The sequence below is a fragment of the Carcharhinus amblyrhynchos genome, chromosome 3 (assembly GCF_965287045.1).
Source record: "Carcharhinus amblyrhynchos chromosome 3, sCarAmb.v2.hapA, whole genome shotgun sequence".
Lineage (NCBI taxonomy): Eukaryota > Metazoa > Chordata > Chondrichthyes > Carcharhiniformes > Carcharhinidae > Carcharhinus > Carcharhinus amblyrhynchos.
Genome location: NC_137326.1, coordinates 111,754,510 through 111,769,142, shown reverse-complemented (window position 1 = coordinate 111,769,142; position 14,633 = coordinate 111,754,510). Strand labels below are relative to the sequence as shown.

The window sequence follows — 14,633 nt, the reverse complement described above, 5'->3', positions numbered from 1 at the left end:
TAGTACCTTGCATGGTTTTAACGCCTAACTTTAGCACCTCCTAACTTGATTAATCTCATCTTCTTTCCTCTTTTTCAATCTTGGTGTCCTGACCTATGGGCCTTCGTCGAGGTTTCTCCATTATAAATAAGGTTAGCCTATATGATGAATACAGTTATCTATTTAAAACCTAAATGGCAAATTGAGTTGCGCGGTTGAATTTAAGCTTTTGAGTATCACTTGATGCTTTAAAGCTTGAAAGTGTTCATTCAGGAATCGAAAGGCTTTTGAGGCAGTTTCAACCTCACTCAAGGCAAATGACTGCTGCAGTTTAGATGAGTGCTGGTTTGGAAAATTCGTGAAAGAAAATATCTTTTCTTTTTGAAAGCTTTAGAACAAATAGGCCCCCCTGTCAAGAGTTCATAACTTTGAACAGCGCCATATCTGATGAATCATTGTTGCATTAAAATTTGAATAGTTAATAGGAATCTCTTACAAATTTTAACACAACAGTGCAATCTATCTTTAACAAAGAAAGTTAATGCTAATGTTAATGAATTTGTATGTATTTTTGTTAATTTAAATATTAGTTCATTAGGGACTTGGACATAGAAATTAGAATAAAAGTTCTTTTAAGCATTGACCAACTGTGCTCTTAGGCCAAGTTTAAATCAGCATAGTTTGTATATGGTGGTGCACTCCAGGTTGTCAAATATATTTTCTTTCTTTTTAGATTTTGGAATGACCTGGATCCCTACTACACAAATGACAGAAGCATCTTAACTCTCTCATCAATGGATGGTTCCTCAAATGCTTCAGGGGTTTAACAGTTGAGTGAAGACACAGTAGATACTGTGTCTTTATCTTCTGCTGTTATTTTTGTTCAATTCACTATTTAATTTGGAGTCATGGAGGTATATTTATAAAGGTCTGTCCTTGGCTATTTCTTATTTTTGCATGTAGATCCAATCACAGCTCAAACATGTTAATCCATTATCGAAAAAACTGGCGGGAAATGACAGTTAAGATTGTAATTTATTTGTAAATAGTTGTAACTTACCACATTTTCCTCTTTTTACAAGATGTCATATTTCTGAAGCTATATTTTTCTATTTTGAGTTCTTGGATAGGAGAGGAAAGGGAATGGGATAATGGTAACTTCCCTTTGGTACATCCCCCTTTTTAGGGCTAGATCTGCATGATTGCTGAATCCAGTTTAGTTTTGACATTTTAAATAGTTATTCAGTTAAAAGTGACTTTATGGAAGTGGGATTTCTGGCATATGGCTCATTCTTGTAAACTTTAAAAGGCTGGTGGCATCAAAACCATTCTAACTGCTTCAATGGCTGGATTTAGCTGGATGACTAATACAATGAACCAGCTGGGTTGAAGCAGTCTGCCATTAATACTGGAGCTGTGTTATGAATGAGCATAACAAATGCAGTCAAGGAATATGCCAAGTTATAATCTTTTCCCAAAATATTTTTTGATCAACTTCTTCAATTTAGTGCAGAGTGCCTGTTTTGATCGGAAACTTTGTTTTGTGCTGTTTCCAAAACCAGTCACTAAAAGCAGTGGGGCAGCTCTTTTCAATTTGAGTTCATTCTCCCTGTAATTTTCTGGCAATTGAACTGAACGGATGGAAAATTGCAGGCTGGTGAATGGGGAAGTGGCAAAGCCCTGTCTGATATCTCTGCACTTCTTGCCTTAGCTTCCAGGGTCTGCCAGCTCCGTACTGTAGCAGACTTAGAAATGCCAAAAGACTGAGGTGCTTATTGGGACCCCAAAATTAGATTCAGATCTATTTTTTTAAAAAGTGCTTGAAACTGTTAGTGGGGGGAGTGATATATCTCGCAAATTAAGACCAGTGCTGGAAATAATACTGGAATATTTCTTTGAGACTCCTCAGTACCTGTACTTGCACCTAGAAAAATGCTGTCATCTATAACTCATACTGCTGCCATCTACAATAATTAGTTCTACTGCTGCTCCATGTTGGTTTGTGTTTTCTAGGTAAAAAAACACACTGCCTGTATTGACAGCATGTTAATGCTGGTAAATTAGAATACATCAAGTGCAACTGCATGTCAAAAACTGCAAATGGTAATTTATGTTTGCAACCCACATGCACATCTTTGGACAATATTGTTCCATATTACTGAGCTGAATTGCATAAACAGTTCTCAACACTGACTTGTTAACACACAGTTAATTAATAATCGGAGAGCAGCAACATGCTTTTTCAAAGAAGGCAATTAATGAATATTGTCAAAATGAGATTACTTGTCGATTTAGTTTCATTTTGTCAAATTGAAAGTATTTCTCAGCAGAAGTTCAAAGTTTATTCCAGTGGCAGAAGAGAAACCTTTAATTCCTGAATTTCCCTTTGATGTATTTCTAGCAAGTGCCAGTTTTGTTGAAATTGACTTAGTAAAAGTGTAATCAAACATTTGTAGATTTTAATATACTCTCCCAAAATAGGCACTGTTATCTACCCCATTGTCAGTGCAGTATTAAAAATATGGTTTTGATTGCTCTCAGAACAATCACTTTATTTGTTTTTGAACTGACCAAACTGTGCTGTAGAAGTTGACCGCACAAACAGTTTTTTCTCTCGACTTCCATAGTTACAGGTTTTATCAACAAAACGGTTTGAGGTGGGATATATTACCTGGAGCAGTAAAGGCACAAGATGTAGGTGGTCAAGTACTTCATACATTGTATCCTGTTTGGTACAATTTTCAGTGGGAAGATTTGTCTGTGAATATGGCAGGCAAGTGTTAAGGAGAAATGAGAGTCACATTACCTGTTGGTGAACAATTATTCAATGTGCGAGGGCACACAACTAAATACACAGCACGAACAATCGTGTATGTGAATAAGCTATTGGAATGTCACTCTTAGCCACGCTCCTATTTAAGATAATATTAGGAGATTTAAAAAATTAACCATTTGATATGGCAATTTTACTCCAACTAGCTAATTAGGAAGAGCAGAGTTCTATAATTGGACAGAAAACATCTTTGATAGTACAGTAAATTAATTTGTTCATTCATATGTTCAGTTCAAAATCATGGACACAGACCCAAAGCAGGAAAAGGGAAAGTTGCAGATTCTACTTTAGAAGTGTTAGATTTGTAACAGTTGCTGGCTTTGCATGGATATCTATTAAAGTTAAATACTGAATTTAATGACTGTCGTGCAAAATTTGAAATGTTTACAAAATACTTTTTCATGTGTTTTGAGATTTTAATTCTGATTGACTCTGAACGAAATGTGCCTTGCAAATGTAGTTTAATGAGAAGGGGAAAAAATGGGTTTATTGAAATATAACATTTAAGAAGCTTGAAAAACTTTGTAAATCCGCTCCAGTTTTGCTGTGATCTGAACCTATTCTGTTTCAAAGTATTTCCAAAATTCTATTCCAAAATGGAAATGGCAGTTTTTAGCTTAAAAGAAAATGACTGACTGACCGTCATGTGGCAAATAATGAAACAGAAGTCTGTGAGAACCCCAAAGCCTTGTTTGTGTCCAGTGATACTTTTGTCTGAAAGGTGCATTGGTACAGATGCTTTTGGTATGTTTACATTAGTAGCAATAAAACCTGAGAATCTTGGACCTCAGACACAGATTCTCACTGTTTTGTGTGTTTTCATTATGTTTTTATTAAGATTCATCTTCTGTTGACTTTCTCATTCCTAAGTCACGCTGTGTTGGTAAAACTTTTATGTTCCTATTGACCAATAAACCACAGGAGAAAAATAAAGTTAAATTAAAATCGCTGGCGTTTATCATTATTTTAATGGTTAGCACTGCTGCTTCACAACTCCAGGGACCTGGGTTCAGTTCCCGGCTGGAGTCACTGTCTGTGTGGAGTTTGCACATTCTCCTCATATCTGCGTGGGTTTCCTCTGGGTGCTCCGGTTTCCTCCCACAGTCCAAATATGTGCGGGTTAGGTTGATTGGCCATGCTAAAATTGCCCTTAGTGTCCTGAGGTGCACAGGTTAGAGGAGCTAGTGAGTAAATATGTAGAGATATGGGGGTAGGGACTGGGTGGGATTGTGGTCAGTGCAGACTCAGTGGGCCGAATGATCTCCTTCTGTACTGTAGGATTTCTATGATAACGTGACCTGAAGACGATTATACGAGGAAAACCTCAGACCTGTCAAGAAAACGTTCCGACAGCATAGCCCCTAGTGAATAGGATCAGCTAGTTTTGCGATTTAACCCAGTCCTTTGATACAACACAGGGCACACGCAGGAAAGATATCTGTAGGGACAGCACAGTGGTTAGCACTGCTGCTTCATAGCGCAAGGGACCCACATTTGATTCCCGGCTTGGGTCACTACCTGTGTGGAGTTTGCATGTTCTCCTTGTGTATGCGTGGGTTTCTTCCCACAGTCCAAAAATGTGTGGGTTAGGTTGATTGGCCAAGCTAAAAATTGCCCTTAGTATCCTGAGATGCACAGGTTAGGGGCATTAGTGGGTAAATATGTAGGGATATGGGGTAGGGCCTGGGTGGGATTGTGGTTGGTGCAGACACAATGGGCCAAATGGCCTCTTCTGTACTTGTAGGGTTTCTGTTTCACTGCTGCCTCACAGCACCAGAGACCTAGAATCAGTTTCACCCTCAGTTTGTCTGTGAAGTTTGCACATTCTCCCCTTGCCTGCATGGGTTTCCTCTGGGTGCTCTGGTTTCCTCCCACACTCTGAAAGACGTGCTGTTTAGGTGCATTGAGCTCAACAGGCGCCGGACTGTGGCGACCAGGGGAATTTCACAGCAATTTCATTGCAATGTTAATGTGAGCTTTACTTGTGATTATAAATTAACTTTAGTATTGTATGGATTTTCATTTGAATGTACAGAATATACTTAACCAATAAAAGGATCTCTGGACCGAATGATGCACATCCCCCTACTGAAGGCCAATGGCTAAGGCCATAAAATATTCTGAGTACCAATTAGCTTCTGCAGAACTGGTATGCAGGGCTAAAGAGTAGACAAATTCAACCAAGGGCAGCCCCATTGGATTAATATTAATCTTGGAAACCATAGTAAGAACTTGCATGAATTCAGGAGAAAATCTATCTGGACTAATCTTTTTGAGAATGTCACATAAAAATGGTAGAACCTCTGAAGTCTTTATTTAATGTTCAAAAGTCTTTAATGAGATCCCACATGAATAGCTTTAAATATTCCTATGTTTCAAGCAACTATTTAATCCTATTTTAGAAGATTCTTGAGACTCAGCTTCTAGTTTGTGGTGGAAAATTGTGTTCCGTATGAAGGAATTGTTCCCTGGCTTTTTTGATGGGTTGATTATACTTGCAGCAAGTATTGTATTCCTGGTCCACTTGGTGCCATCTAGTGGTTGAAATATTCATCTGACTGAAATTGATATCAAGCACGCCACCTATGAATCTATTTCAGCAACAGTGCTTTGATGGATTGTCAGAAACCCCTTACACTCTGCATGTCTTCTAACATTAGATACTCAGGACAATAACTCTCAAATCACTGATCCAAGAACTATTAGGTTTTACTGTTTCTCACCACCCCCACCTCCCCCACCCCGGCCCCCCAATCAGTTCACATATCTCTACAAAGCCTTGAACCATTTTTCATAATCATTTCTTGCTGCTCAGGAAGACAAAATCTGCCAGTCTGGAAAAAAAAACTTACAACCATTACAAAGACATAAATTCCTATCAGTTTGGACCAGACTCAGATCAATTTCCTAGGTGAATGGCAAACATCTTATCCACTACACCACTCAGTTCCTGTCTCTCAGCACATTTCTGGGTTTCCATCATAATTTTTAAGACAACCAAATCTCATTTGCACAATTTGTGGGTGGCACAGCGGTTAGCTCAAAGCACCAGGGACTAGGTTCTATTCTGGCTTCAGGTGACTGCTTGTGTAGAGTTTGTACTTTCTCCCTGTGTCTTTTCTTCCACGTGCTCTGGTTTCCTCCCACACTCCAAAGGTGTGTGGGTTTGGTTGATTGGCCATGCTAAATTGCCTCTTAGTGTCGGGGGGACCAGTAGGCTGAATATGTGGGGTTACAGGGATAGGGACTGGGTGGGATTATGGTCAGTGCAGGAATGATGGAGCAAATAGCCACCTCCTGCACTGTAGGAGTATATTCAATAACATCCCTGCTTCCTGCTATAATTCTATAACATCCTCAAAAGGTGATTTGCTCAATATATATTTACAAAATAATCAAAAGTGATTGAAATTTGTTTTTTCAATACAAAACATTTCTCTGACCATCTAAACTATAGACTTATATCATTTAATCAAAAAAAATCTAATTTTGGAATAATATTGTTTACAATGAAGTTCATCAATGTTTCTTTCCAATGACAGCTTCTTTCCTGCTGCCATCAGACCTTTGAATGGACCTACCTTGCATTAAGTTGATCTTTCTTCACACCCTAGCTATGACTGTAACACTACATTCTGCACTCTCTCCTTCCCTTCTCCCCTTATGTACTCTATGAACGGTATGTTTCGTCTGTATAATGCGCAAGAAACTATACTTTTCATTGTATACAAATGCGCATGACAATAATAAATATACCACTTTCCTGAATGTTTGAATTTAAGCTTTGTTTTCTAAAACAATCTGGTTTCAACCAACCTAAACAGTGTGGTTTCAAAAAGTGACCAAATAAAGTCTGCCTCTCCCTTCACGTGCTCAAAACCATCATGTTTCTATCATTTGTCAGGGGGATGGGAAAATGAGATGTAGTCCAAAAGCCAGTGTTGAGGGTCGTGAGGTAGTGAGGAAGGTATCAAGTTTGCAGGAGTGTAAAGGCAGACAGAATGGTGGGTTGAACTGTATCTACTTAAATGCAAGGAGCATCAGGAATAAGGTAGGTGAACTTGGAGCGTGGATTGGTACTTGGGACTATGATGTTGTGGCCATTAGGGAGATATGGTTAGAACAGGGTCAGGAATGGTTGTTGGCAGTTCCAGGGTATAGATGTTTCAGTAAGAGTAGGGAAGGTGGTAAAAGAGGTGGAGAAGTAGCATTGTTAATCAAGGATAGTTCAACAGCTGCTGAAAGGCATTTTGAGGGCAATCTGCCTACTGAGCTAATATGGGCTGAAGCTAAAAATAGGAAAGGATCGGTCACGTTATTAGGAGTTTTCTATAGGCCCCCAAATAGTAATAGAGATGTGGAGGACGAAATGGCAAAGCAGATTATGGATAGGTGTGGAGATCATGGGTGACTTTAACTTTCCAAATATTGATTGGAACATTTATAGGTCGAATAGTTCAGATGGGACACTTATTGTACAGTGCGTGCAGGAGAGTTTCCTGACACAATATGTGGATAAGCTGACAAGAGGTGGGGCCACATCAGACTTGGCCTGGTTTTACCCAGTACCAAGTGTTAGATTTGTTTGTGGGAGAGCACTTTGGAGACAGTGACCACAATTGGGTGTCCTTCGTTATTGCAATGGAGAGGGATAGGGTCACACGGCAGGTCAAGGTTTATAATTGGGGCAGGGGTAATTATGATGCAATTAAGCATGAATTAGGGAGCATAAGATGGGAGCAGAAACTGTCAAGTATGGGCACAAACAAAAAGTGGAGCTTTTTGAAGGAACAAATACTATGTGTACATCCCTGGCAGGCAGGGAGGAAATGACCGAGTGAGGGAACCATGGTTACAAAGGAGGTTGAATATCTTAAGAGGAGAAAGGAAGCGTATGTAAGGATGAAAAAAACAAGGTTCAGTTGGGTCGCTTGAGGGTTACAAGGTAGCTAGGAATGAGTTAAAGAAAGGGGTTAGGAGAGTTTGGAGGGGGCACGAGAAGTTCTTGGCAGGCCAGATAAAAGAAAACCCCAAAGCTTTTTACTCTTATGTGAGAAATAAAAGAATGACCAGGGTGAGGTTAGGGCCAGTCACCGATAGTAGTGGGAACGATAGTAGTGGAGTCAGAAGAGATAGGTGAGGTGTTGAGTGAATACTTTTCTTCAGTGTTCATTAAGGAGAGGGGCCATGTTTTTGAGGATCAGTGCATGATGCAGGCTGATAGGATGGAGGAGGTAGATGTTCTGAGGGAAGATATATCAGCAATTTTGAAAAACCTGAGGATCAATCAGTCCCCTGGGCCAGATGGGAGACATCCTAGGATATTTTGGAAGGCAAGAGATGAATTGCGGAGCCTTTAGCTTTGATCTTTGGGCTCTCACTGTCCACGGGGATTGTGCCAGAGGACTGGAGAGTGGCGAATGTTGTTCCTCTCTTCAAGAAAGGAAATAAGAATGACCCTGGTAATTATAGGCCAGTTAGTCTTATTTCAGTGGTCGGTAAGTTAATGGAAAGGGTTCTGAGAGATAGGATTTATGACCATTTGGAAAGATGCAGTTTAATCAAGGAGAATCAGCACATTTTTGTGAGATTTGATTGAATTCTTTGAGGTGGTAACTAAGTGTGTAGATGATGAGTGAGCAGTTGATGTCGTATACATGGATTTTAGTAAGGAGTTTGATAAGATTCCCCATGGTAGGCTCATGAAGAAGATAAGGAGGTGTCAGATAGAAGGAAATTTGGTCGATTGGATAAGTAACTGGCTGTCTAATAGAAGACAGAGGGTGGTGATGGTGGAAGGAAAATTTTCAGACCAGAGGCCATTTACCAGCAGTGTACCACAGGGATCAATGCTGGGTCTTCTGCTGTCTGTGATTTTTATCAATGACTCAGAAGAGGGGTGGGTTAGTAAATTTGCTAATGACACCAAGATTGGTGGAGTAGTGGATGAAGTGGAGGGCTCTTCCAGGTTGCAAAGAGACATTGATAGGATGCAGGGCTGGGCCAAAAAGTGGCAGATGGAGCTTAACCCTGATAAGTGCGAGGTGATTTATTTTGGTAGGACAAACTTGAATGTGGATTACAGGGAATGTGGAAGAATTGGGATTCATATCCACAGATCTCTGAAAGTTGCCACTCAAGTGGATAGAGCCATGAAGAAGGCTTATAGTGTGTTAGCATTTATTAACGGGGGTTTGAGTTTGAGCCGAAGGGTTATGCTGCAACTATACCAGGCGTTGGTGAGGTCACATTTGAAATATTGCGTTCTGTTCTGGTCACCACTGTAAGAAGGATGTGGAAGCATTTGAGAGAGCAGGGAGGAGATTTACCAGGATGCTGCCTGGTTTGGAGGGCAGGTCTTACGAGGAAAGGTTGAGGGAGCTGGGGCTTTTAGAGCGAAGGAGGATGAGAGGCAACTTAATAGAGGTTTATAAGATGATGGGGATAGATAGAGTGGACATGCAGAGACTATTTCCTCAGGTGGATATAGCTGTTACCAGGGGTCATAACTATAAGGTTCATAGTGGGAGATATAGGAGGAATGTCTGAGGTAGATTCTTTATTCAGAGAGTGGGTGGGATGTGGAATCGACTGCCTGCTGTGATGGTGGAGTCGGACACTTTAAGAACTTTCAAGCGGTTATTGGCTAGGCATATGGAACACATCGGAAGCATAGAGAGTGGGATAGCTTGATCTTGGGTTTGGACATAGCTCAGCACACCATTGAGGGCCAAAGGGCCTGTACTGTGCTGTACTGTTCTAGGTTCTATTTTTCCCTTCTGGTGCATGGTCACTGACCTAAACGAGTAATTCTGTTTCTTGCCACAAGATGGTGCCTGACCTGATGAGATTTCCAGCATCTGCAGGATTTTGCTTTTGGATCCCACTTCACAATTCTTCCAGAAAGTGGATTGAATGCACAAGGAACCACCACCTATTATCCACAGCACCATTTACTCAGACTCCTATTTTGATTCAACATTTCAACAAAACATTTAATTATATCAGCATGTAGCCCCCATTGCAAATATTGTAAGATTCCAATTTAAATAGCTTATTTACTATTATTGTCCATTTTGTGAATACAGCTGTAGTTCTCTGGGTGTGTTTGTGAGCCATGTAAGTTGTTTGTACGCTCATGTACATCTTATAAAATATTTGCATTTAAATTGAGTCTTTTAGGATAGCCTAAAGCATTTTAGTTATTGAAGCACTTTGAGCTGGTGGAAAGGTGATGAAGAAGGCATTTGGCACACTTGCCTTCATCAATCAGAGCATTGAGTACAGGAGTTGGGATGTTATGTTACAACTTTACAAGACACTGGTATGGCCACATTTGGAGTACTGTGTGCAATTCTGGTCACCTTGCTCTAGGAAGGCTGCTCTTAAACTGGAAAGGGTGCAAAATGGGACTAATTCAGCTTAGGAAACCTGGTCAGCATAGATGGGTTGGGTCAAAGGGCCTGTTTCGTTCTAGCTCCATGACTCTACGATCACTGGCAAACCCAGGTTCACAGCAGAAAGGCAACTACTACAACATCTGCAGTAGCAACTGCGACAATGCAATTCTCCTTTCACTGTTAGATCAGATTGCTGGGTAATTTCTCAATTTTTGCCCTCCACCCAAGTAAAGAACACGTCAATTGCCCTTGGACAGAGCAATTAAATAAAAAATTGTTAATATCCCAAATGAATATTTCTCATCTGTATTTAGCACAGAGAAAGACTTGGAGACGAGGGAACTCAACAAAGTAAATAATACTGTCTTGAAAAGTATCCATGTTACGGAAGAGAAGGTGCTGGAGGTCACCGGCCCAAATCCATGTGTCTGCACAGCAAACAGTGATAGTCACTGAGCTGTCGCCTTGCCCAGTATCTGGTCCAGTTTAAGCACACACTAACGACATGAAGCACTAGGCCAATCTCGAACATTCAAGAGCAGCCCAAGTACGACCCATCGCGTATATGCCTCTCGTTGGACAAGGCAGACCGACTTAAAACCTGTGAATTAGAAGAGAAAAAACATTATTATTATACCACATTCTTTTACATTACCAGGGACGTCCCAATGCTAATGAACCTTATTTAAAACAATCTCCTATATCCACCCCTCTTCAACCCACTCATGTGCCTGTCTAAGTTACTCTTAAACAACTCCAGTGTGCCTGCCTCCACCACCTTACTTGGCAGAGCATTCCATACCCCCACTAACCTCTGTGTGAAAAACTTCCCTCTAATATCTGAGTTATGCCTCTCCCCCCTCACCTTAAGCCCATGGCCCCTTGTACTATGTGTCTCTAACATAGAGTAAACAGAGGTAAGCTATTTCCTATCTATACCCTCCATAATCTTATATACCTCTATTAGATTCCCCCTCACCATCTTTCAAGGGAAAACAGCCCCAATTTGTTCAATCTTTCCTCATAACCCAGTTCTTACATACCAGGCAACATCCTGGTAAACCGCCTCTGCACTCTCTCCAGAGTCTCCACGTCCTTCCGGTAGTAAGGCGACCAGAACTGGACGCAGTACTCTAAATGCAGCCTAACCAACGTTCTATACAACTGCAACATTAGACTCCAGCTCTTATATTCTATACCCCTTCCTATAAAGGCTAACATACCATAGGCTTTCTTCACAACCTTCTCCACTTGTACTGCCACCTTCAAAGACTTGTGCACTTGCACCCCCAGGTCTCGCTGCAATTCTATACTCCTTATGGGCTTACCCTTTATCATATAACTCCCCCCTACATTATTCCGACCAAAATGCATCACCTCACATTTATCCGGATTAAACTCCATTTGCCATGTATCTGCCCAATCAACCAGCCTATCAATATCCCGTTGTATTGCCAGACACTGCTCCTCACTGCCCACCAATCCAGCCATCTTGGTGTCATCAGCAAATTTGCTGATCACACCACCTACTCCCTCTTCCAAATCATTTATATGCACTACAAAGAGAAGAGGTCCCAGTACTGAGCCCTGCGGCACACCACTAGTGACAGACCTCCAGCTAGAAAAGGACCCCTCCACTATCAGTTTTAATGCTACCTAAAGAACCTAACTCTTCCACGGCCCGCATGCTGTCGGGCGGTCTATAGTACACTCTTAGCATAGTAATGGCCCCCTTCCTATTCCTCAACTCCACTCACAGAGACTCAATTCCCAACCCCTCCATGTTATCCTCCCTCTGCACCGCTGTGATCTGCTCCCTAACTAAGAGCGCCACTCCCCCTCCTCTTTTCAACCCTCCCCTATCACGCCTAAAACACTTATACCCAGGAATATTTAGCTGCCAGTCCTGCCCCTCCTTTAACCACGTCTCTGTCACTGCCACCACATCTAAATTCCTCGCGAACATCAAGGCCTTAAGTTCATCTGTCTTACTCGTCACACTCCTTGCATTAAAACAGATGCACTGAAGACCCTCAGGCCCACTCGGATCCTCCTTCTCCTGGGAGATTTTCCTATCATCTAGACTTAACCTGACCTCCAACTCACTCCCACTCCCAGTGCCTGAGCTGTCTGTCTCCTCCTCACCCCCCCTCCATATTAGTTTAAACCCTGCCGAAACACTCCAGCTAACCTCCCAGCTAAAATGTGTGTACCCTTCCCATTTAAATGTTCCCCGTCCCACTTATACAAGTGCCCTTCCTTTGCAAAGGCTTCCCAATGGTCTACAAAACTAAAACCCTCTATTCTGCACCAATCCCTCAGCCACGCATTCAGCTGTAGGATCTCATTATTTTTATCCCTGCTATTACTGGGCACTGGCAGCAGCCCAGAGAACGCCACCCTGGAGGCCCTGCACTTCAGCCTGGCTGCCAACTCCCTGAACTACCTACGTATTTCCCCCCTACTCTTCCTTCCTACGTCCTTCTCTCCTACATGTATAATTATATCCGCCTCTTGGCCCTTCAAGATTCCCTCTACCCTCTCCAACACATCCTGTACCCCTGCTCCAGGGAGGCAGACTACCATCCTGGACTCCCGCTTTTGCCCACAGAACCGCCTATCAATTCCTTTAACCCTCCCGTCCCCCACCACTATCTCACATCCAGCCCCCTTCCTTCCCTCTGAGGCATTCTGGCCTTCCTCTCTTGCCCTTTCCACCCCAGTTGTCACCTTACCCCTGATATCTTGGGAGACTACCCTCTGGGGTAGCCTTTGGAACATTCCTCCTCTTCTTTTTCCCCTTCCTAACTGTAACCCACCCATCCCCCCCCAGGCTCTGGGATCCCCTCGTGACCGTGGTTCCTATTCATTATCGCCTCGTTCTCCCTGACTAAAAATAAATCCTCCAGCCTCAGCTCCAATTGCCTAACCCAGGCCCTCAAACGCTGCAACTCCAGACATTTGGTGCAGATGTGGACTTTCCGGAGATGCAGTGTCTCCAGGAACTCCCACATATTGCACCTAACGCAGCTGACGCGTTTCCCCAAGGACCCCGCCATTTATTTGACCACCCTTAGAATTATGGACACAGATGGAAAAATTGGACCAATAACTCACCTTGCCTAAGCCTGCTCTCGCCTAAGCTCTGTGAGCCAAAGCCCTTGCAGCACTCACTCTGCACCCACCTCACTCCACTGCCCGATCCCGACGCTGCCAGCTGTCTATTGCACCCTTCTTTTTGTACTCCCACGCCCCCTTCCCGACTGCCCCCGCGCCTAGGTCCTGCTACAGAAAGCAAAAACAAACAAAAACTCCGCGAACTCCGCTCAAAAAAGACAGTAGGACTAGGGGGCACAGCCTCAAGATAAAGGGGAGGCGGTTTAGAACGGAGTTGGGGAGGAACTTCTTCACTCAAAGGGTAGTGAATCTCTGGAATTCTCTGCCCGTTGAAGTGGTGGAGGCTGCCTCGCTAAATATTTTTAAGAAGCGGGTTGATGGGTTCTTGATAAGAGAGGGGATTAAGGGTTATGGGGAGAGGGCGGGAAAGTGGAACTGAGCCACGACAGATCAGCCATGATCTTATTGAATGGCGGGGCAGGCTCGAAGGGCTAGATGGCCTACTCCTGCTCCTATTTCTTATGAACCGGCAATACACTGAAGAATTAACGTAAATCGCAATTTCAAGACTCACCAGCCACCAGTACATTGCTCCGGAGAACAACCGAAACCAGACTCCATCCTTACCAACCTACCATTTGTCCATAACTATTGGTAGGAATGAGCACAACACAATCCTTGTGGACATAAAGTCCCATCTTCACGTTCAAGGTATGCTCCATCATGTTTCATTACCACTGCAAAAACGGAATAGATTTCGAATAGCTTTAACAACTCAAAACTGAGCATTTATGAGCTGCTGTGGGCCATCAGTAGCAGTAAAATAGAATACAACCATAATCTGTAACCTCACAGCCTGACATATCCCCAAATCTACCATTGCCACCAAGCCAGTGGGTCAACCCTGGTTCAATGAAGAGTGCAGGAAGGCATGCCAGGAGCAACACCAGAGATTCCGAAAAATAATTGGTGTCAACTTGGCGAAGCTACAACACAGGATTACTTGAATGCTAAACAGCAGAAAAAGCATGCAATAGACAAAGTTGAACTGATCCCACAACCAATGGATCAGATCTAAGCTCTGGAGTCCTTCCATATCCAGCTGTCAATAGTGGTGGACAATTAAACAACTCACTGGAGGAGGAGGCTCCACAAATATCCCCATCCTCGAAGATGGAAGAGTTCAGTGCATCAGTGCATCAGTGCAAAAGGTAATGCTGAAGCATTTGCAACAATCTTCACTCAGAAGTACCCGAGTGCCACAGATGTCAGTATCCAATTCGATTCACTCCATGTGATACCAA

General features: G+C 42.4%; 1 protein-coding gene across 3 annotated transcripts in view; it reads left to right on the top strand.

Moving 5' to 3' along the window:
- atp11b (ATPase phospholipid transporting 11B) overlaps positions 1-3,760 on the top strand; it is a 165,331-nt gene extending 161,571 nt beyond the window's left edge. For 2 of the 3 annotated variants that reach the window (XM_080185740.1, XM_080185739.1), the window contains one exon: positions 713-3,760. In XM_080185740.1, the coding sequence (XP_080041866.1) occupies positions 713-806 (94 nt within the window). In that variant the 3' untranslated portion in view covers positions 807-3,760. The remainder of the gene's footprint in view (positions 1-712) is intronic. The other variant, XM_080185741.1, reaches the window with a different exon arrangement.
- Positions 3,761-14,633: the final 10,873 nt, after the last annotated feature.